Source organism: Paralichthys olivaceus, chromosome 11 (genome assembly GCF_024713975.1).
Source record: "Paralichthys olivaceus isolate ysfri-2021 chromosome 11, ASM2471397v2, whole genome shotgun sequence".
Taxonomy (NCBI): Eukaryota; Metazoa; Chordata; class Actinopteri; order Pleuronectiformes; family Paralichthyidae; genus Paralichthys; species Paralichthys olivaceus.
The window spans coordinates 16,426,861-16,453,630 of NC_091103.1; the positions used below are offsets into that span (position 1 = coordinate 16,426,861).

The 26,770-nt window shown below is 41.7% G+C and overlaps 1 protein-coding gene across 2 annotated transcripts; it reads right to left on the reverse strand.

Moving 5' to 3' along the window:
- Positions 1-39: 39 nt before the first annotated feature.
- Positions 40-12,241, reverse strand: rab4b (RAB4B, member RAS oncogene family). Of its 2 annotated transcripts, none has more exons than XM_020088532.2 (8): positions 12,053-12,241; positions 8,424-8,504; positions 7,144-7,258; positions 6,977-7,039; positions 4,202-4,356; positions 3,768-3,863; positions 3,430-3,600; positions 40-3,329 (listed from the first exon to the last, which is right to left on the reverse strand). In XM_020088532.2, the coding sequence occupies exons 1-7, from the start codon at positions 12,066-12,068 to the stop codon at positions 3,485-3,487; spliced, it is 642 nt and encodes a 213-aa protein (XP_019944091.1). In that variant the 5' UTR covers positions 12,069-12,241; the 3' UTR covers positions 40-3,329; positions 3,430-3,484. The 2 variants fall into 2 exon arrangements, with proteins under 2 accessions (XP_019944091.1, XP_069390846.1); XM_069534745.1 differs by having other exon boundaries at positions 3,423-3,600.
- Positions 12,242-26,770: the final 14,529 nt, after the last annotated feature.

Genomic DNA, 26,770 nt, shown 5'->3' on the forward strand with positions numbered 1-26,770 from the left:
ATTTTAACAGGAAGTTAACATTAAAATGCAGAAGACAGGTTCAGTGAAAAAACAAGCAGTTTACTGGGAATTGCATAATCATTATAATCAATGAGCAAAATTCACCAACAAGACAAATCGTATTTACAGCACAGGTAACTAGAGATGTACAGTAGTATTAAGGTTGATTATACAACATTAGTTACTAAGCAACAACTGCATTGGATTGCATTCATCACACGACTGTAGAGGTGAGAAAATGATATTTATCATATGGCTATTTTGATCAGGTCTTACTGACTGTACAAAGTATACATACAAATGAATGCAGGTTCACTCTGGTTCTACAGTGTTTCACCATTCAGATGTTTTGATAACTGACTTGTGTCTGTGAGCGATCAGAGTTGTTGCTGACGTGCTCCTACAGGAAGTCAACATCCTTTCATCGTTACCTCCACGTCAGCAGCAAGTGAAAAACAAACCTCTGACCACAAACTCGCCTCGTGACAGTAGGAAAAAAACAATCAAATCAAATGAAGACTTTCAGTTGTTATTTAGTAAGAAATGATAACATCTACAATTAAAATCTTTATTACAGTTCAAGTAAAATAAAATGTACAATTCTATAGTTACAGCATACAAACAAAATATGAAATTTCAAAAGTAAAAGTGCACTTGCAGAAGGAGACAAACTATCACACAATGCCAATATTTTATGATTTTTTTTCTGACCATCTGTCTCTTGATATCTGATAATATCTGGAGCTGGTTCTCTTTCAACATTTGTTTCAGTATTTCACAATGGGACCCCCCCCCCCTCCATGCTGTCTCCAAGAAGCAATTTTAAACCACGCCAGTCTTGACTGGCAGGCAGACATGACATGATCGGCCACTAGAGGAGGGACCTTCTCCTACTATAACAAACCCGTCATCACCTCAGACTAGAACCTCTTCTCGGTCATAGAAGCATCCTCTCAGACGGCAGCTGTAGCCCAATGGGCTTGCCAACTGCTCATAAAGCGAGCTGACCACTCGGAGTCAGGCGCTACCTGATCGCTGCACAGCTTCCTGAGTTAAGTAGCTAGCCACCATATTAGCTACTCACTGCTTCCAACTTTAACGGGAGAGATTAAAGTCATGGACCCTGCACCTGCCCTCACCATGGACAAGAGCAAGGTACCGCCGAGGTTTTGCACATGTGGTAACAAGATCTCGGGGCAGATATCAATTCAGTGTGCCTCGGGCTCGACTACGCCTGAGAATCGCACACATCCCTAGGCGCCTGTGAGCATTTTGCATGCCTTTCCATAATAACCTGCCGCCGCAGGCTGGTGCGCCAAGCTGGCTTGTCAGCGGTGGATCCTATAAGAGGGGTAGCCATCCTACATTCACAGGAGTCAGCGGAGAGCACCCAGGTAAACACCATCCCAGCAGGAGCCAGCTGGGGCGATCAGCTCGACGCCGTTGCATCGCTACAAAACCCTGATGAGCACGAAACCGACTGGGTGTCCGGACACGGTGTAATCATGGGGGATGACTCCACAGGATCAGTCCATTAGCCTTGGCTGCGATGAAGAGGAGGTGAATGTGGAATCCACTTTCACCCCACCAACTGCAAAGATGACTGAGGATGGTGCATGCTGCCCAAACCCGGCTGTCAGCACTGACCTGCACAATGTCTCCTAGAAAGCAGCCACTAAAACTTGGAATTGTGTGGGCTGAAGTTCGCAGGCAGTTCTTGTTATGATCTCCTCTCGACTGGGTCAGTGTGACCTGCTCTCAGTGCCTTCGACTCAACAGTAGGGCCGCAGTTTGGGTTATTAACTCCCAGCAGCGCCACAAACCAGACCATCAGTGTTATACAGAAAGAGGAAACCATGTTTGAGAGGGGAATTTCCCTGTTTCTCTTGGGGCAACACAAGCCGGCTCTCAGGATAAAACCTCTGGGTTGGCTCCACAAACATTTTGCAGCAGAGCTGCTTCTGCGCTAAACAATCCAAGGTGAAAACTACTCAGAGGGTTAAAAACCAGGTTCTTGACATCAAGGCGCAATTTCAGCCATGCATGATTCAACAGCGTTGAGCTGTTGTGAGGGAACTGGGTGGGCGGCAGGAAAGTTTCCCCAAACATGGCACTGAGGCAAAACCAACTGTGGTTTCCTGTGACGTCCCTCATGCAGTATGTGCATGTAGAGCAGTGTAAATCAAAGGGAGGTCATGGAGAGAGAAAAATTGCAGCAGAGGAGTCAGAAACAGTTTTAGTTTTGCAAAGACTGATGACGCTTGCTTAGTCTTTCACTGTGATCGGAGCAGAGACACAGACTTGAACATGGTGTTAATCTGATGAGATATATCTACAGAGTTTGGGGACTTTGGGATAAAATAAAGAGCATTAGTTCTCTTTTTTGTGCTTTCAACCTGAGCCACAGGTGGATGTAGAATGGTGTGACTGGACCAGTTCCTATGACACTTAAGAGACATGGAGACTGGGAATAATATACTGTAGATCCACAATATCAAGTATATTACTAAGGCCAATACTCTACATTAAAACAATGCGTTTCAAGGTAAACCAAAAAATTCAAAAGGCTTAAACACATATGTCAGAGTGAATAACCTGGGTTCTATATAAGGACTTAAGTGTCACTTTAAAAAATCTGAAATTACTGATGAGCTGCTTCAGTCTTAAAATCAGAAAGAAAATGCCGAAACCTTCATAAAGATCTGAATAACATCTGGTTTCTGTAAGATTATTGTAGTCCAAAATCTGTCTATGTTTAGACTCTTTATAACTCAGTCATCATCAATACAACTCTGAACTTATAAGTACAGTGAACACAATGGCAAATAAAAACAAAATATCATCGGATCGTGCCTTTATGAAAATAGAAAGTCAGAAAGCGTAGACCAAACCGATCATGAATCCTACCGGACAGCTGAACAATAAACAGGTGCAACTCAATTTACAGATGATAACTTACAAACAATGACGTGCAAATGCAGAAAGCATGAAATTGTTACTGAACCCAGGATGAAAAAAAATAAACGGAGAAAAGAACAGTAGGGCAGCCCATACACACAACCCTCAACTTGTCCTTGTCTGGTCAGTGACTTGGGAAAGTGATTTTTGAAGAAGAGGATTCCCTGTCTTTGCGATCACAGTGTGTTCACAATGAGGAGTTTCCTTGTCCAGACAAAGGTGCAATGCTGACCCCCTCAGGTAAGATGCAGTGACTCTTACCAGAGGTCAGGGGTCAGGGGTTGCAGTGATCTCCACGCTCATTCATCCAGGTGATCCAAGGTGTGTGAGTCCGCGGAGAGAGGGTTTGACACACCAAAAAACACCTGGAGCTGTGAGAAGAGATAGGAGATGAGGAGGTGATCCCTCATTCAGCCATACAGTGAAAAGTAAAAAGAATTTAGATTTATTTAAATGTAACACACCACTGACCTGTAGGGGATGCCCCGTCTCCGTTGGCCTGTAGGTGAGCGTGGGGTTTCGATCCCTAGCAATTACACTGCTGCTTATTCTGTGTGGCGGTGCCTCTCGGCTGTCGCAGCTGCCTCAATGACGCGTCTCCATACTGGATACCTGAACCCATCCTCTCTGGGTCTAACTCACCTTTGAAACAAATGAAAACTGTTGGCAACATAGAAATGTGAAGACACTGGACTAAAGGCCTTCACAGCTTTATGTACTCATGCACAAAGATCAAAAGTAAGTAAGTATGTGCAAATGTATGCCAACTGTCACATGGATGCTCAACCTCCTTATCACACAAAGTGTACCTGAATCTATCTTGTTGAGGATGATGCGAGCGCACTTCAGAAAGCCCTCCTCCACATTCTCCCCTGTCAGAGCACTGGTCTCGAGAAAGATCAACTCTTCATAAACATAAAAATATAAGAAACAATGAAAATGAGAAAAGCAACACAATCAGTAAGCATACATGAAAATAGGGCCAGGCAATTAACCCAAAATGTCTAACCTCTAACCAACCTAATTTTGCTCATGTCAATTAACGTTAATGTTCAATTATCAGGTTTCTGCTCGTTCAGTACACAGTAGTGTGTCCCATAATATAATCGTTCATTAATAGTAATGAAAGTAAAAGTTTGAAATAATCGTGATGATGATTGAAAGTCACCAAGCCCTAAATGAAAAGCAATCAATCAAAATAAAGAGACAAACTTAGAGTTAAAATGTAATTAACATCAGTTACCGTTCTCCTGAGCAAAGCGCGAAGCCTCTAGGAAGGTCACCTCCCTGTCTGCATCCAGGTCTTTCTTGTTGCCGCACAGGATAATAACAATGTTGGGACTCGCCAGTGTCCGTGCATCCGTCAGCCAGTTGGTCAGGGCATTATATGTCTCCCGGCTGTAAGACAGGACGGACAGATGGACACCATGGTGCTTACTGCTGAGGGTCTTTTTTCAATAACCCAAACTGGACAAACTAAACACCTTTTGAGTATTTATGACAACTGAAGGCTGCCACAGGTTTCTTTTTCAAGTTTGGAAGGGGAGGGTGAGGTAAGGGGTATTCAGCTGCAACATGCAACTTCACCACTAGATGTCACTAAATTCTACACATTGCCCCTTTAAGCTCAAAATATTTTCTATATCTGCTCTGACTCAAGGGCCCATGCAACACTTGCTCATTTAAGCAAGGAGTACAAGCCAACACTTATGTAATTTAGCATTCTTGCTAGAATCTGGCATGTTATCATATAGTGTTTTTATACTGATGCTCATTAACATGCTCCATTGCAATCAAATATATAAATAAACACACGTGTGAATATGGTTGCCTCCATAAACACACAATGTTGTATAAACAGAAGTGTGGGCCTGTTGGAGACTATCAAGGCTTTAGAGCACTCATTACTTTGAGTGGGAGATATTTCAGTTTACTAAACAACTGCTAGGTAAGATGTGCATGTGCGTGTACTTTTACTTTCCTTCCTTCGACAGCGTCCTCATACAAACACATGAAGTCTTACTATAAGCAGGTTTCTAAGATAAAGTTACTGCGCTTCTAAAAGAGAAAACTAATCTGTTCCCCTGCTGCCACAAAAAGCCAAAATGCAGCAACTACATATTTGATCAAGACCAGAATATGAATCTCTATTTCTAATTATTACAAACACAATATTTAACCATTGCAATGTGTAATTGTTTTTAAAATACATTAAAATTAAACAAAACAAAGGCTGTTTTAAGAGAGTGTAACAAAGCAAGCTCTGCTAAAAGCTAACAACAACCTAACAAGCCAAAAGCTGGGTAGATTCCATTGGCAGAGGAGTCTCTTGTATACACATGATTTCATGCAAATTATCAACTTTCAAATTCACAAACTGAATTTACATTTACTGCATCAAAGTAGCTCCAGAGCACAAAAGGACAAGAAAGCTTGAGAAGAAACATTGTGTTTGTAGATGCTGCTTTCTCACCTGTTCTTAAGATAGTTTGTCAAATGTTTTTTGTTTTTTTTTTACAACTTAAGTATCAGTTGTAAAATTTGCCTTCAAACCTTTTTAACTTTGCTGTTACATCCTTTGTTGGACTGGGTAGACATTGATCACAGTTATCATGGAATCTTCTTTGTACTGACGCCAACAATCGCCATGGAGACAGAACCCTGGTGTCCGTGGTAACGTGAGGCTGGTGAAGTGAGCCGAGGGGTGTGGGTCAGTGGAGTTTTGAGTAGTTTTGTGCTGTCACTGACAGATTAAGAACGACACTCCCTCCTCGTCCACACACTGATGAGACCAAGCAGCTCCGCTACAATCTGCTTCACATGTTCTCTTCCTGTCCACCTTCCTGCTCACCTTTTCACCTGTGAAAAGTGATACTAGTCTCCATCTCCCACTCAAGTTGTCCTTCGCCTCCTTTTTGTGCTCCCTCCCTCCCTCCCTCCCTCCACCCTGGAGTTTTCTCTGTCCACTCTTCGTTTTCTTCCTCGGGTGACACTTTTGGTGAAGGACTTTTGCTTTATCGTCTGCTGCTGGCTGCCAGAAGACATCTCTATATTACAGCTCTCATCACACTGCCCTCCCCTCCCGCCCCTCCAATAAAGACACTACAGTCTCACAAACACACACTGTATTACATTCCTATCTCTCTGCATCACTGCGTTCCCTCCATCTCGATTTCACAACCGCTCTAATGCAACCTTAAGCTTGGGAAATACAGACCAGTGAGGAGATTCTAGTTCATATCACATTTTATGTAGTCACTGAATTGCACAATTTCTGGAGATGGTATGGACAGAAGACACGGACTGAAAACAGCAATATACTGTATGTGTTTGTAGAAATAAAGTGAGTAAAATTAAGTATTTACATAGTGGGTTATTATATTTTATATTATTTTAGTAGTTTTGGTAGAAGATTTGTTATTTTGCTATTTAATGAAAAAAAAAAAACCTTTCTTTGATATCACACAAATGAAGGTAATATGCTTGTGTACCAACAATATGGAGTACATATATTAATTGTAAATGTTAATTATGTAACACAAAAGGTACAATTTGTGCAAAGGCACAGGGACAGTAACACAAGACTCACATGTACATGTTGTGTTAATGCCAAACAATGGGTGTGCCCAATGCTTGATACTGGCGTGATGCATCATCATAACAACAACAACCACACAATTTCCTGCTCGGGACACATAACAGAGCTGGCTCTCCTGCTAACGTGCCATGCTAGCTGTCAACACAATGCTAAAGGGAGGCACATGGCAAAAACCCACGACCAGATGAACAAACAACAGGTCCAGCAGCTGCCTCTTTTGCTATTTGATGTCAGGCAGGACCTGTAGAAGCTTTAACACTATTTGGTTGGCTGCATCTGAGCACACAAAGCAAAGTAACGGAACCACAACGAAGTTTGGCAACACAGAACATCTCCTCATTCAAAGTGAATGAGCAGTGTTTCAGTTGAAGCCTCCAGCGTGTATGTGTGAGTGCACAGTAAGCGCATTGATTGTTTTACCTGGTGATGTCATAGACGAGGAGTGCTCCAGCGGCTCCTCTGTAGTAGCTGCGTGTTACAGAACTGAGGAGAAAACATAAGACAATTTTGTTGATAGTAATTCATAGATAATATCAATATCAATGAAATATGGCTCAGAAGGTTGAATGTGAAACTAGGGTCATCACCGAAATCGTTCCTGTCCAGCAGTGTCCCATATCTGCAGTTTAACTGTCTTTCCACCAACGTTCACCACTCTGGATCCAAACTCCACGCCGATGGTGTGGTTGGAGTCCTGTTTAACTGAAACAGGAAGGAAGTGAGAAAAGTGTCAAAAATTAGAGAATTTGAGCTAACAGTCAAACAAAATAAAACACACTTTTAATAAAGCAATTCTCCATTTGTTTCCCTTAGCATTATCATGTGGTTATAAAGAAACGCCTTTCAAATAGGTACAACGGGGACTTTCAACTCAGCTTTTTGTATCTTACTTGTTATCTGTAATATCTTGGTGTGTTGTGCTTGTGTAAATGCTTACGCAGTTTGATCTTCAGACATATCACATCCACGTGAGAGACAAGAGGGAGTTGAGATGTGATTAACACTGTCATCCTCCCCTCCCTCTCTCCCTCCACGCTGACAGCACTGGAACCTAACACACCATTAATCAAATTAATACAAGCGTGTGCTTGCAGGTGTGTAAGTGTGTGTCTCAGTGTGCACATAAAGAAAAACTGTGGAGCTTGACACCATTACTAGTAAATATCACAATATAATTGTATTAATTTTCCTACCTGCAGGTAACCAGTTTTACTTGTGAGTCATCCCAGACTGATTTATATTCTATAATATACATTTTCATCATCAGCACGCCTACTTGCTCGCTATGACATTTTCAGGACATTTCACTAGGGGGCTGACAGGAAAAGTTCAGGGAAACTTCCAGAGCAACTGGCCGTTGCATTTTATTGTTGTATTTTAACTGGAAATTGAGTAGTAACTTTGCTAAATTAAACAAAGTCTGATTTGATCTGACACTGTCAGAAGGGAGCAGATGTACACTACTTTTATAAAACACTGTTCGTTGGGGGAATTTATTTGATTGCACTTTCCAGAAAAATTAAGCTTAATGTAAGTTGTGTACCCCCCAATGAAACATTTAGTGTGTATCTTCTCTTTAGATCCTCTTAATCCAGGACAGTCTAAAGCAGAGAACTGTGGTGTTGTGTGTTGTATCCTGCTGACTCAATAATCATCTACTTTGGTTTGAGTCATGATGAAAGTCAATGAATAACTGTCTCAAGAGGAACTAAATTCCACAGAGCATAACCGCAGAGGAGCGTGAGAGGGTTTATATGACATGGGAATCTGTGACACTAATTACATGACCATTTCTGTGTAATAACACTAATGAATTCACTTATTCAACCCTGATGTGACTAATTGGCTTTAAATAAGGAAAACTTACACTTGTTCTCGATGAACTGGTGCAGGAGGCAGGATTTCCCAGTCCCAGCGCTGCCGATCACCAGGAACTTAAACAGGAAGTCTGAAAGCAGAGGAGAGGAGGAAGAGATCAATGCAACACTAAGCCTGCTGCTCTTTGCACTTCCATCCTTAGAGACAATCCGTCAGATTTCCTCTTAATCCCATTGACCTGCTACTTTCACAGTATTCACCAACCTTAAATTAGCCTACAAACCACAGAGCCTGGCATATAATCACCATAACATGCTACTTCTGATTCTAATTTAATAAGCTTGTTTGTCTGAGGTGAAAAAAACAAATGTGTTTGAAGCTGTGTAGAAGCAACAGCACTATTAAAATAATATAACACATGTCATTAGAGCAAAGCTTTAGAGGCTTTAGAGCTATTAAACTTGGTTTCGGATAACTGACTCATACAGAGATTGAATGACCTCAGCCAGCTGGTTGTACAGATGTTGTTGTTTTGGTGCGTGAGCTAACACCATTGACACGTAAGATGTAGAATGACCTGGGACTCAGACATGCAAGGCCAGCAAAGGCAGCCTGTGCATGCGGTGACCAAAGAAGGTACAAAGGGCAATTACATGTGTAGACTGCAAACAACAACAGACGACTAGAAAATGGACAGTCTTGGATGGGGTACTCAGAAACCCCAGGAAGCTGTATGGTTACCATTTGAGCCGAGGAATCAGTACAGTGGAAACTAGAAGATCCTGAATGTGACAACTGAGGATGAACAACAGTGTGTGCGTGTGTGTTAGAATTGCCAGTGCCATTGTCAGTTTGTGTTAGCAATGAATACAAGTGTTTCCCTTGTTGGCCACCAGGCCAACCATAACCCTGGCCAGACCCCCCCAAAAACAAAAAATGAAATGCCATGGTGAAACATTCTCCATGCCAAAGAAGATAAAGTGCAGAAATGAATTATGCTCATTGTGTTCAAAAGGTGTCACCTTTACAAAGGTCATGGTTAACACAGCTTATTTCAAAGCAATAAAATATTTCTGTAATTGTTTTAATGAGAGTGAAGGTTGTGTTTTTTTGCTCTATGCAGAATACATAGGAGAATAAGAGAAATCTGGTAGTGATGGTTTTTCCAAAGAATATGAGAGAAAAACAACGATTGTACTACAACTTTGCCTCTGAGTGTCTACTTCAGTTGGAATTTGAAGGTGTAGTGTGTCATGATTAAATGATTAGTGTAGAGATTAGTAGCCAGATGAACATCCTGTGAATATTCAGCTTCACACAAGGTTAACAGAAAGAAAAAAAAAAAGTAGAGACGGATGAGATAGATTTTTAGTTCCTGCACATTTACCCTAATCAAGCTAGTGCTTTTGGAGCCACCTTCATCTGCCAACACACACAACCGCTGGCTCTGTTTATGGTGCACCTTTGTTTGTTGAGGCGAGTGTTTTCTCAAGCAACACAAGCTAGAGGCCAAATTCATGGTAATGGAACAGCTCCAGCAAAGCAAGGGCACTTACAAGCACTTACAGTTTCCTTCTGCAACAATCTCAACCGCACATTGTCAACAGCCAAGACAGTAGAACTGACAGATTCAAAGGCTAACAGATCTGTTTTAAAAGTCTGCCTCAGCTTTTCAGCATCTTTCCAGACATTACATATTCCCATGCGAGATCTGCAGACAACAATCAAGCTGTCAATATGTCAAAGCAATGAGGAGCGAGGAATGCAGCACTGCCCTCTCAAAAGCAGCCTTTAAGGCTATTGTATTTTTTTTTTTTAAACCGTCGATATCACATAACCCCTGATGGAACACACTAACACTGTTATCTGCATTCAGTTACACTGTGACAACATTTAACACACTCAGGCCCACATTTTCTTTTTTTGTTTCCTCTACAGACAAAGTGCATGGAGCAATTACTACTGCAACTAACATTCAGTCATTATCAACGACTTTCCCTATTATTGGTCTATAAAATATCAGTAAATGTTGAAAAAGGTCTTCAATGCAGTGTCCAAGGGGCAAAAAGGGGAATTATTCTGTTTACTTTCATATATCCCAAAGAAAGGCAGTTAATCCTCTCATTTAAGAAACTGGATTAATTTCCTAGTTCTTGCAGCATGAAATTTCATGTACTTTTCTTTTTTACTATTTCCACCACTGACCGTGCTGGAGAAGAGACAGCACAGGAGACTGAGACAGAAATCAATAAAGGGCTATTACAGCTACCATCAGAGCTGGCACTTTTACACTAATACTGCCCACTGGGATGAAGTTTCATGAAAGGAGCGAGGGAGACAGGGAACAAGTGGAAACAGAGATTGCAACAGAGGATGAGGATGGTGTGCAGTTTAAAAACAACTGGGACTATTGAGTCAGAGCTTTTATGCTGACAATTCTTTCAACCAGAGTCAGAATACTGATTTCTAGAGCCATTAAAGGCCGGCCGATGTTATTGCCAGATTATTGCCCATATATATATCAAAATCAAGAAATATGTTGCAAGTTGATTCAGGCCGTGACACGTTAATAATATTCAGCGCTGTTTGCAGTAGAGTGTGCATCACAACTGAGCAGATGGTGGTGCAGGGTCCAACAGTGTCGTTACAGTAAGATGCACACTTGTGAAATGAATTACTGGAATTTAAATAAACAATGACCTCTATCTCTATCATATATGTATATATACCATATGAGCATAATGCATTAGAGATGTTCTGAGAGCAGTACAAGCATTTGGAAATGCCTGCGATACTGTCACAAATACAGAGTCAGGCATCGACAAAAATCTATGATCTGATCTAATTCCTCATTTTCTATAGCTAAAACTGTTTCATTGTATCGCTGAAGTGTATATCAGAAAAGTGTTCTCACAACAATCGGTTTCGATATCAGCCCCAGTAATCGAGTTTTGTGTATTGTGTATTACTAATTTCTTCTGTTAGTAGTACTGGTGGTCAGTCATAATGTCAGTGCTCACAGACCATGGATGTATCGCAATAACATACTATTACACCCATGTCACAGACAGGCACAGCCATGTTTTAATTTGCTTAAAATGCAAATGATCTGTAGTGAAAGGAGAAGTCAAATTACATGGCATCAGAATGACAGCTCGCAGCTGCTGCTCCACAGGTAACTCAGGGATGTAAAACTCAAACAGGCCCTGCAGCTGATATCCACCCTTTAAATACAGAAACACACACAACACCTCGACGAAAAGCAAACAATGTCTCAGCCTGCAAGGTCACTGCTCCAGCTCCAGCTCCGCTCAGCAGCCACGTCCTTCACATGTCATCGTGTTATCGCAGTGTCAAGTTCGAAACAACTTTTACCTGGGAACCGTCTCACCATCTGTTTGCTCGTGTTTGTCACCGTTTGAGGAAGCGGTGTCCTCCGCCATTATATGACAGAGGTGTCGGTTGATCGCAAACTACACGCTGGGACCACAACAGTTTATTTAAACGGACTGTCAGCAGGGACGTGTTGTTTAATCGCGATTAAAAGACGCAGACATGATGAGGTGGCAGGTTAGCTAGGTGCTAACCTGAGCTAACCATGTAGCCCGCTAACTAGCAGCGTTGCTAAGAGCCGAGCACAGAGCGGCTAGCAAGCGTTAAATGACATCACACACGTACCGTACGTCTCAGACATGTCGACCCTCGCTGTGTGGAGGACTCAGTCCGACCTTTGGAGCTGTTCTCTCGGTTGTGTGACAGCCGTGGGCTCGCTGGGTTCACACCTCTCCCGGGTGTTTATCTATCTACGAGGTTTCCTCGTTAGCTTCCTCAACATACACAGACTGCGTCACTCGTCATCCGCCGTCTGCAGTGACGCACAGGTGCTGGTGGTCATCACGCTGTTATTATAATAACATATATAAACCAATAATCACTGATGACATTAAACAGGTGAACATCGATTTCACACAGTTTTTATCCATCTAATCTATATCCCTTCAAATGTTTACACGATGAAAACAAATGCAACGATGAGCCATAATATTTTACTAATTTTTCTCGTGTTGCCATTCAATAAATGTCTGGTAGGATAATATATACTGTGTCAATCTTAAGAAATGTGTTATTACACATTTTAAAGATGAGGCACTGACTACATCATAAACTCAATGATTCTGTTTGGTTTCAGATGGTGAACAGTGGCCCTTCTCACAGGATGTTCATTTAAAGAATATATCATGACTTTGCAGCATAAAACTTTGCAGTCTGTATAAAACTTTACAGAATATATCAAAACTTTACAGAATATACTGTAACAAAACTTTACAGATTATACAAAAACTTATTCTGATATACACGTAATATGACTGAAAAAAAAACGTGAATATTTTTTTTTCACATTAAGTTGGTCCAACAAAAATAAAAATCAGAAAGGTCAGCGTTCAACCAACTTATTCATTTGGATTGGGAGATTCCACATTCATAAAGCAGAGTTCTCAAGATCGCGACCATGGTTTGAATCTTTTTCATTTTAAGTTGCATTCTGAGTCTGTTCAATGCATGCCTGTGTGTGTGTGTGTGTGTGTGTGTGTGTGTGTGTATGTGTGTGTGTGTGTGTGTGTGTGTGTGCGTGCATGTGTGTATGCACCAATAAGCCAGAAGGTGGCAGGCAAACATAAAGAGACTTGAGGACTGATTTTCTAGAGACAGCATCATGGGTACACTTAAACCTTTTCAGATGGTGACGCCTGAACCTGACGTGACATAACATGATCCTGTATTTTCTAGGTCTCTGTTCATTTTTTTATGTTGCACAATTGTATTTCTGTTTTTATGTTATGGATACATATTTCCACTTCTGCTTGTTCAACCCCATCCAAAACAGCAATTAGAACACACATGTAGCATCAGAATCTGTGGTAAAGGGAGCTATGCATAAATGTGGTATCTTTGACATGCAGACGATGACTTTTCCCTGGGAATTATTACTCAAACCAATGTCTTTTGAGGTTTTCGAGGAGAAAATAATCTCTTCTCTTGTTCTTCTCTGCTTATTCATTCATCACCTTTCCATAGTTCCATACACACACTCACACAGAGCCCACCGTGTGGAGAGCAGGGCCGCCCAAGGGCAACAGGTGATAAATTACAGAGCCTTCCACGCTGCTACTATCTCTCAGAGTTCCTCCCAGGCTTTGTTCTGCTTTGGCAGATCCCCCCACACACCCACCTTCCATCCACTCCAGCCATGTTAAAAGCTCTTTTCATAAGATTAAAGGCAGAAGGAAACACAAGGCTCAGCGTCGTGTGGGGGCACGGATGTTTTCCTAAGGTGGGCTACAAGAAGCCGGCCCCAAAAGTGTGCGAGCAGACAAAAAGAGAAAAGCTCTTCCGTTAGGTGGGCGTCTGATTGTTCCTTTGTACTACTTCTTGTCCTCTTGTTCATGAGCAGGTGTCTTCTGCAGGGAAAACAAGGTGTGTGTCTGCGACTGTCTCGTGGGCGGTTTCAGGGATTTTGACCTTGGACTGAACAGTTCAGACCAGCAGCAGAGATAGAGAGCCCCCCCGGCTGGATTCACGTTTACTTTTAGAAAGACATGTCAAATAGAAAATAAATAAGGGGGGGTGTCAGTGATCAGGTCAGTGATCAGACCCTTTCATGTCCTGTCAACCTCAGATTAAAACAAATGATGAGCTCATAGGGGAAGCCCCGTATAAACCCAACAACATTCACAGTGTTTATAACAAACATTGAGTCATTTTCCAGAGGATCATTTGAGTGAATCATCATTTGACACAGATGAGCTCTGCGGTCGGCCGGTGGCATCACTGTAAACATAAAGGTGTGTGTAACATCATGACTCTCTGCCTGTACAGTTAAAAACACAGGGGTTCCAGACAACCTGCTGTTTTATACACAGAAACAAAGGGATTCAACAAAGCAACGGCAATTAAGACACATGTGGTGAATATAGCCATGAGGTGTGAATTCATTAATGAGTTGAAACAAGCACAAGAATTTCCTAAAGGCTGAGAGTATTCACTTGAGCTGACAGACGTTGCTGATAGAGGCCGAGCGACAATCTTTGAAAAATCACAAATTTAAAAGCCAACGGTCAGATGCCTAGAGACAGACAGTCATGTGTTGGAGTGGAGGACTCCCTGCGCAGCTCTGATTTGGACAGAGAGGGTGTATTTATGTGCACACCGACTCTGCATAGGTAGTGCTTGGGCAAATGTTTGTTTGCAAGCCAGGGTATCGACTTTAACTTCTACCTCACCACACTGTGCTTCCCTCAGCCACCAATGAGCAGTCTGCTGCACATTAGATCAGAGACCCACAGGTCATTTGAAGGATTCTGTGTAAAGTGAATGGGACCCTCATGATTACAAACTGCTGTCTGTGAAACAAGTGTGTAGAGCATCTTGTGAAGTCTCACTAAAGGTTGTGTATGATAGGTCTGGTATATCATGTTCTTCTCAGTTATTCATAGTTCACATCTCTTTCATGTTTCCATCATCGAGAGAGATGTAGTGGGTCCATTACAGGCAGCTATAAATAGAATACAGTGGCTTTATAACACTTTTTATCTGTTAGAAAATAAAGCCATAAAGGAAGGACAACCTTATGATGCCCATGTCAATCTCAGAAGACAGTTTTATTATTATTATTATCTCCATGGAGGAGTTAAGTAAACACAAAAACTAGCAGATTAGCACAAAACTTGGTGGAAGGGTGTGGTATGGGTCAGGTAAGAATCCATTAAACGTTGGTACATATCAGGATCAGGAGGAGGATCCAGGGATGTTTTATCACATTCTTTAACATTATGAAATGTTGCCTTTTTTTTACTAATGAAAAAAATCAGACATATATAGGAGACTGATTTTGTTTGAAATTAAGAGCCGCTTGATTGAATTGAGGGATCCATGGATTCCTATGAAAGTTGGTGGAAGGATAAGACATGAGCTGAAAAAGACAGCATAACATTTTGGCACAGATCTCAACAAAGGGGAGGATCCAGGATTCGTTTTCCCACTTTCTTTAACATTGCAACCTCCACACTGGGTTTTTACTTTAGGTTTTCATCAATTGTCCAGTTGATAATTCATGGATCATAAAATCTGACATATTTACGGAACTCATGTCTATGAATGTGTCCAATTCGGTGCAGCTTGATTCACTGTTGGGCCTTGACGGAGGTAAGTGCTCAGCTGAGTGCCATTCAAGTTGTGTCATTTCTTTTGTTTAAGGCATTTCTTGATATTTCCTTCACTTTGGCAAATTTGGTTATCATGATTTAGATTTCTTCGCTCTGTCAGTTCAGATGATGTTTGTGTTCTTGGCAGGACGACTCTGCAAGTGATCCAAATATCAGCTGTGAATGAATTTGATATTCACAGACTGATATAAATGTCTGATAAAATATCCAGCAAAATGAAAAATAAAACAACCAAAAATGAATGCAAATTAAACCAGTAACAGTATTGCGTAGGATTCCACAGGAATTATGCTGAAAGAAATGATGATGGTGATCACAATTGCACTCTTACACAAAACAAAAAGTTATGCCAATAGAAAAGAAAGAATCATCTATGAGGCTGCACTTTAGGGAGCTGGTGAACTGAGAGGTGTTTTTATGTTGATTGGGTCCTTCCACTGATATTTCTGTGAGTGAGTAGAAGGTAAAGTCGAGATGTAGTCGCCAGAGGTCAGAGGTTAAGAGTGTGAACAGGAGCGGCTGTGTCAGTGGAAAGAATCCCGCTGACCTCTTTAGTGGCAGATCACTATCTTTACCCTGGCAGCTTCCTCCATACATCTTCTACTATCAGAGCACAAAGTCACCGCTCTTCAACTCCACACCAACAACTCCTTCCACTTCTCATGCAGCCACACCACCGCCTGGAAGAGCACAGGATGTTGTCTGTGGTCAGAAAGAAGGTCTCAGGTTGTTTACTTTTCAGCTGCAACTTTTCTTTTAGATAGATAGATAGATAGATAGACATACTTTATTCATCCCCAAAGGGAATCACTTGGAAGTAAAATTAATTTGATTTCTCCAAAACAAAATGTGCTACTACTTCAAACAGAGATAAGGGATAGTTCACCGAAAAAGAAAAATTCACTCATTATAAACTCACCCCTATACCGATGGAGGGGTGGGCGTTTAAATGTTTAAGTCCACTATTTTCACAACACACGTTTTGATAACCATCACAATAAAAAAAAACATAAATGTGAATAATAAAATGTTTACCTCTGCAGAAGAGGTTATATTTTCATCTGAGTTTGTTTGTCTAGCAGTATGTTAGCGGGATTACAAGAAATATACTGGAGATTTGGTGCAAGGATGTGGTATGAGTCAGAAAAACACAATACATTTTGGTGTGGATCAGGATCAGGGGAGGGATCCAGGATTTCTTTAGTGTCTTTAACGTTGCATGATAGGGCGTTCAGAGAATAATTTATGGATCTTGATGAAAAAAAGCAATGACATGATGGAGATGTTATTTATGAGTTTGTGCAATTTGGTGCATATCCAAAAATATATCTGGATCTAGTGAATTTAATTGGTTTCTCAAGGCGACTGTTGGGCCTCGGCTGAGGTATGTGCTCAACTGAGTGTCATTCCAGTTATGCCTTGAATTCCATTTAGCTGCTTTGGTTTCAGGCTCCTGATATTTTATTCTGGCCCACTGTGACACTGTCCTGACTGACTGGGACACTTGAATATAGCAGAACCATTAGTGACACACACTTTTTAATACAAGTCAAAATATGTTGTCATATGAAAATACAACCTGAATTAAGCGAGAGCACTGTAGAAGACTTTATGTGAGGTGAGATGATTAAAGGAAGCACTAGCTAAAAGTGTTTGTTCTGAAAGGAGACAACTCAGCGTGTTCGTGCGGTAGGTTCCCGTAGTTTGGGACGCACTCTGCTGCAAAGTTCAACCAAATCAAATTGTCATTTTCACATGTTGCATAAGACAGTTGCATCAAACCTTGGAATCGTCAGCTAGCGGCTATTGCTGAAATAAAAGAGAGAGAGAAAGAAATTACCACACCATATTTCGATTAGCAACAAGCTCTGATGCGTTCCTGTCGTCTCCTTGGCTCCACTAAAAATAATCAATCACAGTCCTCTGCCTCATGTTATGACACATATTGACATATGGAAGGTCTTATCATCCTCTCTCGCTGCATGCCTGCTGGATGTAACATGTTGAGGAATCTCTGCATGATGTCATTCACAATGTGTGGAATTCATACAGATCTGCTGTGAGGATCATCTTGCAGTTCGTCCCAGGGGTAAAAAGTGAAGAGGTAGCCAGAGGCACCACATCTTCTATGGCGGACTGTCAGTGCTTGTTCTCTTTTCAGCTCCAGCCCCGCAAAATAAGCAAGAAGAAGCATTTATTCATTCAGGGGGTTTATTTTGCAAATCTCATTGTCGGCTCCTTTTCAAAACACACTTAACTGAAAAGACCCCTCCAGAAAACATCAAGCCTTTCAGAGACACGCCAGACTGCACATACACAAAGGCCGATGTTTGCCGGAGAAGAAAAGGCTCCGTTCTTTACATTGTATCTGTGTGTGTGTGTGTGTGTGTAGAAGTCAGAGGAAATACCTGCGAACCACAGTCTCTTTACCTAATATCTATCAAGCCAGAATACATTTATAGAACGAAAACAACCTCAAACACAACTAAATTATGAGTCACTCAATATATGTCTGTGATGTTATCTTCTCCCTCCCCTGACTTGCTTTTCTTTGCCATCTCAGAGGTTATCTCTCACGTTCTCAGAGTCACAAAGGGCTCATGTACCTCCCTCAGGCACAAACATATGCCAAACCCTTCTCTATATTTCCCCTTCCTGTCAGGAAGCCAGGGAATTCATCCTCTCTCCATACAGATATAATCCTGTAATTATTTGATTCTCACACTTTGTTGCGCAAAGACAACTTGCATCACTTACATTGAGTCTATTGATTGCTGTTATGTCTATGAAGCAAATACAGATGTTTGACAAATCCCTGTCTGGAGGGATCATTCTTTAATAATTAGACAACTAAATGAAGCCATGTTTGGCAAAACAGAACCTAAAGTGAAGTTGACAGATTAAATGAAAAAGAGCTCTGGACACCAGGCTGAATCTAGGTCAGTGGAACTTGTCTGTAATGAGACTCAGAAGTGAGTGTGTGAACAAGAGACCCTCGCTGAGATGTTGTGTTCATTTGTATGCTCCTGCCAGTTCATGCACGCCCTTATTAGCAGGCCCTGCGGCCATGTGTCAAGCTGCCTTCAAACGGGGTCGTGTTTACCATGTTCATGAGGAAAGTTCATATGAACGCCCTCTTCTTCACAACGTTGGACCTGAATGCGTTGAATTGAAGTTCAAAGATTACTACATTGAAATTTATGCTGAGAAAAACATTCCTCATCTTTCCCCCCTGTCATTATGCCTTTTCATTTCCTGCATTACATTACCCACCTACTAACAAACTTACCTTGCTAATTTGTCAGCCTTGCAGTAACATTGACCTTAGTGTCCATGTTGCCATTGAACTGAATCCTTGGTGTTCACACAACCTGCACACTAAGTGTACAATGTTGACCACATCATAACTATATGTTCGCATGTTCCATTTGAAGGTTGCGTCAGTGGGGATGACGTCGGGGGCATGGTGGATGACGTCACTGACCACAACACAATAATGTCCACAAATCAAAGAGACGTCTGTGCACATCCTCTCTGTGTCTCAAAGATTTAGAATGATTTCTCTGGAAGTAGTGTCCCCTGTTATTAAATGACTCTCTTATAAGCTATGTGTTTTTTTAATTGTTAAAAACACAAATAAATATTGCACAGGACGATTATATCTATTAAAAATGTAATTAGTGAGCCAAAGAGCCAATCAAATGCAGGTATCGCCTTCTAAAGTTTGAGAACTTGCTGCTTAAACCTGATTTGTGACATTTCAATATCTTTGAGTTTTATTCTGCAGTTAAGGAAAAGGCACGCAATCCCTTGGCAGACATACTGTATACTCTATAGACTAATAAATAAATAGATCACCAAAAAGAGTGCCACTGATTTAAACAAGAACCCTTCATTTAATAGGAGCATGTGTAAACTCTGAAGCGATGCTGTCAAAAGTCTGAACATGGTCATGTGTCGTAATTCCACCTCACAAACCCTCCTCTCTATTTGTACCAGCAGAGAGGGTCATTGACCTCAGTGAGGCGGGTTAATCTTTGGCTAATGGGGACACCCTGGGGCCCAGGTGTGTAACACCTGTGCTGTGGTGGGACCGCTCCTGCATGTGAGTGTGGTTCACCTCCATCACCTCCTCACCACTCTGCTCCCCCCACCCTGCCTCCTTTAAGCTCCTCTAAAGAGTTTGTGTTTAGAGGGATGAGACCACATCCCTTCACAAAGCTCCAAACACAAAGTCAGGCCTCATGCTGATGTTTCTTCTCACGCAGAGAAATGATATATGGCACAGTTTATTATACATAATTAGTATTATTGCATTATACATACATCAGATGATTTGATGTCGGTATATATGGGTCCATATGCTGTGCATTTCCTAATTTCAGTGACACATCGATACACTTTTGCGAATTTTCCAGAGGGGCTGTGAGAACACAATATGAAAACAATATCTCAGGATGAAATAGAGGAGCCATATACATAGAAGACATTGCAAAAGATGTCAACTTGGAAAGCCAAAGAAATTTGAGTGCTTTTGGTAATAAGGTTCAAAAGCAGTGTCATGGTACTGTTAAAAAAACGTGATTTCCAGAATTTGTGTTTTGTCCCATGTTTGAAAAAGGGCTCAAGATAAATCAATCACACATTAGGAAGGAACCTTTGAAGCAATTTTTTACTATTTTTAAAGGTGGAAAGGCCCCCCCGGGCACACATATCTTAGTAATTATGTATTTTCAGTTTGAAGTCATTTTGTATCTCTCTCTGTAGTTGGTTTCTGTCTCTCACAGATCATTTCCACAGCTCAGTAGTTTGTACAGTCAAAACCTTTTGTATCTCATTGTAATTCTTCGATTGACTTTCTAACAATAATAAATAGTCATTTCAAACAAAAGCTCTGATCCAGAAGTCCCTTATCCCCTCCCCCCCAGGGCTTCTTCCTGGTGAGCCAACACATGAACACGCTTGTCACAAGAAAAAATCCCTCATGAGACTCAGGTAACTTGAATTAAATAAATATTATTTCAAAAAATCAACCAATTTACAAAAAGTGAATCTACTCAAATGTAAATTAAATATGACGTGGCTAAAAACTTTGTTAAATTGATGTGATTTCTGTGGATTTTTAGTTAGTTCAACATTTGTGGATAACATTCCTGCCTGGACCTGAAGTCTTTTATTTTTCAAACAGCCTAAACAAACTTGTATAATAGCATGGTTCACTTCTCCAGGGTCAGCCCGGGATAAGAAGCACCTTATTGTGGTGACGTGGTGATGATGAGCTCCCCTGTGTTTTAAAGGAGTGCAGCTGCAGCTCTCTGTCCTCATTTCCTCTCACTTGTCATTGCTCCTCACCTCAAATGACGGGGTCTGTGCAAACAAAGCGGCCCCTCATTTCCAGCAGGAGTGTGCCTCTGTTGTTTACTCAACCTTCTCTCTTCAACCACCTTTTCTTTCTCTCTCTCTCTCCTTCGGCCTCGTGTCCCCACTGCAAACATTAGCTGCAGACTTGTCATCTTGGCTTAATTAAAAGGGGTGAACTTGGCTAAACGTGTCCAGCCTCGCTACGCTCACTCTGTAGTTACTCCATCACTGTTTTCCTTGAATGATTTCATAAAGGCTCGTTTCCTTGGAGGGTCGGGGGCCACACCGCTCAGAGTGGCTCGACTCCAGGGCCCAGAATGGTGGCTGAGCAGGACACAAAGGAGAGAGGGATTATCTTTTGTGGAAGTGACAAGTTTTGAGGCTGAGTTGGGGGGTCAGGGGTCCTTTTGAGCTCAACTGGGAAAGTGGCAATTTAGCCGATCCCCTCTTTAGTTACCATGACAATTTTTTTTCTTTTTAAAAACACACACAAGTGTAAACACGCATCAAAGTGGATCACAATCCTCTCAGTCCTGCCCTGATTTGAGCTCGTTGCACAACTTTCTGGGTTTCACACTTTTCACACGTTTAATTTCTAACCTGTTCATCACTTGAGACAAAAGCACACCCTGAGGCTATGTACAGGGAACCCACCCCCACCTGAACACCCTCTCCCCTTTCTCCAGCCCCCCCTCACCCTCGAGGCAGAAACAAATAACCTCCTCTGGGATTTCTCAGCAGGAGCCTTCAGCGGTGCAGAGCCGCCTGTCGTGTTCTCGTGTCTAGCAGCTGAGGAGATGAAGAACCTTTTGGTGTTTCCTCTGCTCAAAGTGTGACTTCGCTTCCCTACAGTCAACAATATGAGAGCACATGGCCGACATGTGCCGTTTATCTGATGCATGCTTACTTTGCCCCAATAGACGTTTTCAATGAACGCACAATTATTAAATCGGATGCCACCCTGATGTTGTGATTGCAGAGCTAATAGCATCAGAGTTTACAGCATACAAGGTTGTGATTAATCTTCATTCAATTCAGAAAAGTTGCTCAGGTGGAAAATGTCAATTTTCAGCCAAAATTGAACCGTCACCGTAGAAAATGAAGTCTTCAAAGTCAGGTGGAGACGACATTGTTCTTGATGTGTGGATGAATGGATGTATGAGGAGAAATATTTGGGGCTTGTTTGTCTGTAGTCAAGCTGAATCAGCTCCTTTCATTCTTGACTCAGAGCTGCAAGTGGCTGCCGGCCAGGACAGACAACCTGGTGACCTCACTTCCTTTACCTTGAGACACACACTCACTCACACATATTCGTATAACACTGCTTTCCAGACATTCATATACACTAAAGGCCTTATTGCATGGACTCATTGGTATGCATTCATGTGTCTGTGTGTGTGTGTGTGTGTGTATCTGAGGTTATGTGCATGTGTGTGTGAAAAGCTCTTTCATTTCCTCTGTAATCTCTTAATCATGAAGCCCACCTGGGGGCTGCAGCCTCTGTTTGCACAGCAATCACTTTCCATGATGTCACTTCCCCTCTCAGAATCTCCTCCCACACACACACATACACACACACACACACACACACACACACACACACACACACGCACACAGAGTATACGTACGTAAGCACATAAACTAGAAATCTGTTTATTTCTTCCTCCTACTTTTCTTCCTTCTTGTCGATATTGTATGAGCTGATAATCCAGTCTAGTGATAACATTTACAAACAATTATATAGTAAGTAATTATGTGCTGATGTGTGATTGCATTTCAGTGAGAAAGTTGGGAGTTATTGACCAAAGTTCAAGCCGCACAAAACACCAGTACACGTGACTTAAGGCGAGTGTCGTATTCCATCTCGCTATTTTTAAGTGTTTGTTGTTGAGGGGGGAGAGGAACTCAGGAAGTTTACTCTGAGCTTCCACAGATTGTGCTTCGCTCTGGGTTTTATCTTGAAAGAACTCAACAGAACAATTGGTCACAAGATCTAAAGAAAAATTGAAGACGGAAGGAGCCTCGCAAAAGGTTCACTGACATTTAAAGCAGGATTTCTGCAGGTTTCAACAAGTTTTCAAAACCTTAAGACTGTAATGAATAAAGTTTTTGACCTATGTGAAATACCACAGACATGAAGGAATCCCAGAATTAATTATGCAACTCCTCATAGTTGAGATTAGGTGAAGTACCTTAGTTTAGAATAAACCCCACTTTATCTCTCAAACTACAGGCAGGGAACACATGGAAACACTGTTGGGAGAGTTTTACAATTTGTTTTCAAAAAAATGTATATAACAGTATCTCATCAAAGTGTTTCAGTTTACATTTTCTACCATTTACTTAATCCATTTATTGCTTTTTTCAGTTTTTTACACCTTAATGGCAACCCACCATGACATCGCCCATTGGTTTGTGAGCTACCGTTTTAAAGCCTCGAGTTTGGCATTTTGTCCTGCACCATCTTTGTTTTTTAAAACAAGAAGTAACCACATGTGGAGTAGTGGTGGGGTTTTGGCCTGACTGAGAGCCTGAGGTCACTGCATGCCCACCTTCACCTTTGACCGGCAACCATTGGACGATAGCTGTCAAACACATGCCAATCCCAGAGGTGGGAAGTAACGAAGTACACATAGGCTACTTTGTTAGTGTACTTAAGTAGATTTTTCAGGTATCTGTACTTTACTTGAGTATTTATTTTTCGTGGATGACTTTTTACTTTTAATCACTACATTTGAACACAAATATCTGTACTCTCTACTCCTTACATTCTCAAAACTGGATAGTTACTTGTTTTTATGCACGGAGCACCTCTCGCTCACTTGTTTGCCCCCTGCCTCGGGAGACGCGTAGGGCCCGGCAGCGTTTACTGACATTACAAATCAAGTTAATCAAGTCATTTGTTTTTGAAACCGATGGAGTCTCCCTATTGGCAGTTTGAGAGAAGACAGGTTTCAGGCACTTTCTGTATTGGCTTCACTTTCCGAGCTCGGAGCCTAAGTTCATTATTATATAAAGTCTAAGGTAAAGTTATAAAACGTAACACACTCACTCTGGGACTTGTTTTACTTTTCATTTCATTTTTCTCACTCTGACTATCTTGGAAACTTTCATATATATAATCTCAACACATATTCCTTGACATGCTCGGAAAAAGTGATGAAATACAGTAAATTGATCGCTTCACCTGAGGGCTGCTCTCCTGTAAACAGACCTGCAGAAGTGGAGGAGTGGTGATTTTCCATAAATACTTCTATTACCTGTGTGTGTGTGTGTGTGTGTGTGAAATGAGAAGCCAATCAATCAACTCACATGGATTTGAAATGAAGGCATGTGTTTTGCGATGATGTTTATAGGTATACTTGTGTCTACACACACACATATACACACACACACACACACACACACACACACACACCTGTGAAGAGAGACAGTATTCTGAGGTTTAATTATCTGCTGGAGGGCAGACGGTACCCTCCCATACAATTACAGTAATGAGCACCCTGTAGATATACAACAGCGACTTGTCAACGTTTTTAAAGGTTATATGTTGGGAAAAAACCTGCTTAATGCTTCTTGTCCGTCAGTCTGACATCACTGTGCCTCATTCTCATTGTATATTCTAAAAACAAGTTTGATATTCTCTCTGGATGTAGCTGCAGTTCATCCACCAATTCTGTTCTGTAAAATGGTAGTGAGCGTATGTGTTGCTTAATTGTGATTTTACATGTTTTAAATGATCATGTTGGAGGAAGCAACACAGAAATGAACTGGCAGTGGAAGAAGGCCTTAAACATGAGAGGGATATGTAAGTCATGGTGACTGTATGCTTGGTAATATCTGCTGCATGTGTAAACAAGTGGCCTCTCTTTGGACCAGCACCAGCATGAAGACACAACATAAACATACACCAGTCACATCTCATAGTATTACTCAAGCTCACTGTCCTGTTCACTGGTATATTTATTACCTCCTGCAGGGGGTTATGTTTTCACCCCTGTCCTTGGTTTTGCTTGTTGGTTTGTTTGTCTGTCATAAAAACTGCTACCAAAAATGAAACTTGTTTGAGGGATGTGACGTGAGCCAAGAAAGAACCGATAAAACTATGCTGTGGGATCAATCCAGGAATTTCACTTTCTTTAACATTGCTGGATCTCCATGAATAATTCATGAATCTTGATGAAAACAATTAGGAATATTTAAGGGATTGATTTGTTCAGTTTTTTTTAGAAAAGGTGTCCTCACATCATCTCCGCTCACTGTCTGAAGCTGTTATTATCACAGATTTTCCAGTGCTGCTCTGGCGTTGCTTGCCAGCCATGCTTGTTATCCATCCACTGGACAGAATCAAGGCCATCATTTCTTAAGTACACAGCAATTTGCCAGTAAAATAACCAGCTTCTACTCGCCATTCAAATAAATCACTTTAAGCTCCTTCGACACAGCACTGGCTAGACGGTCCCTAATAAATGCTTCAAGTTAACGCACACTCAGCAAGGGATCTAGGTTGCCACACACATCAGACACATTTATACACATAGGCACATGGGCAGAGACAAGTACACACACAGTCTTCCCCCATCATCCTGTATGGCGTCTCCCTTGATCCCCTCGGCCTAAGCCAGTCTGCTTCTCCTCCCTCTCAACCCAAACAAGCTCACGTTTGGAGAAGAAATTGCTCCAATAAATCAAAATTGAAACCGACACCAGCACCACGCCTTCGTTGCTCTGTCCCACTGACCCCAGGAGCCCCATTAACCGGCACCAGTAGGCCCGCGGAGGAAACGGAGCAGCCTCGACTCCTTCCTCACAACACACGGCGCAGCACGTTTCCCACACACTGTTGGGGTTCACCTCTGACCTCTGACCCCATGTGGTAGGGGGGTGGATTGGGTTGGGATGGGTTTTGGGGGGACCACCCAGTCGGGGCTCTTAGGAGGCCCCCTGGGGATGGGAAGGCAGAGGGGTGTGGGGCTAAGGCTTTAGGGGATGGTAGTACAGCAGGTTAGGCAAGGGTAAGAAGATCAGAGACATATGTATTTGGAGGCGAGGGGTTGAGCGGAGGATGGGAAAGAAACTGTGAAAGAAGAGGTGAAAGGGGCTTTAAAATTTGTGAATGGGTGTTGGGGGGGGGGGTCTCTAAGTGCTTCAGTAAATGACCAGAGGACAGAGAGACAAACACGAAACTATGACATCTGGGAAAATGCTTGTATCTCTCTTGCCACACCTGATGATGAGGGTCTGTCATGATTTGTGTGATTTCTCTGCTCTTATCTGAGGGATGAAGAGCTTCGCTGATTGATGTCAGTTACAGTTGTTGCTGCGGGCGAAGTGACAACATTAATGCAGAGGTGAGTGGGACTGATGGAGTGAAGATAGACTCATTCTGTCCTTTGGTTGTAAATCTCTCTTTATCACCCACTGAATAATGGTCCCCGGGGTGTTCACAGAGGCAGAGAGTGGCCCAATAAAGCTGCCACATTGTGCCAACACATCATCAGGCTGTGAGGCTTCACTGGTGTTACCCAATGGTTACTCAAATTCCACCATTTCCTGACATCAGCATTTTCTCATGCTATCGACAAGATTTGATTTTGTGTGACGGAGTATTGGGGCCCCTTACAGAATCATAATTTTAGGTTATGTGTCATTTAGAAGAAATTACATCGGTAATCAAGATTTTGGATCCAGGAGTGGAACTTCCACTAGTACATTCTCCTTCTTGCTTATTTACTAAAATTATTTTCTTCCTTGTATCTTTTTCTCATTAAATTCAAACTTTATTTTTATAATTTTATGACTTATTTGTCAT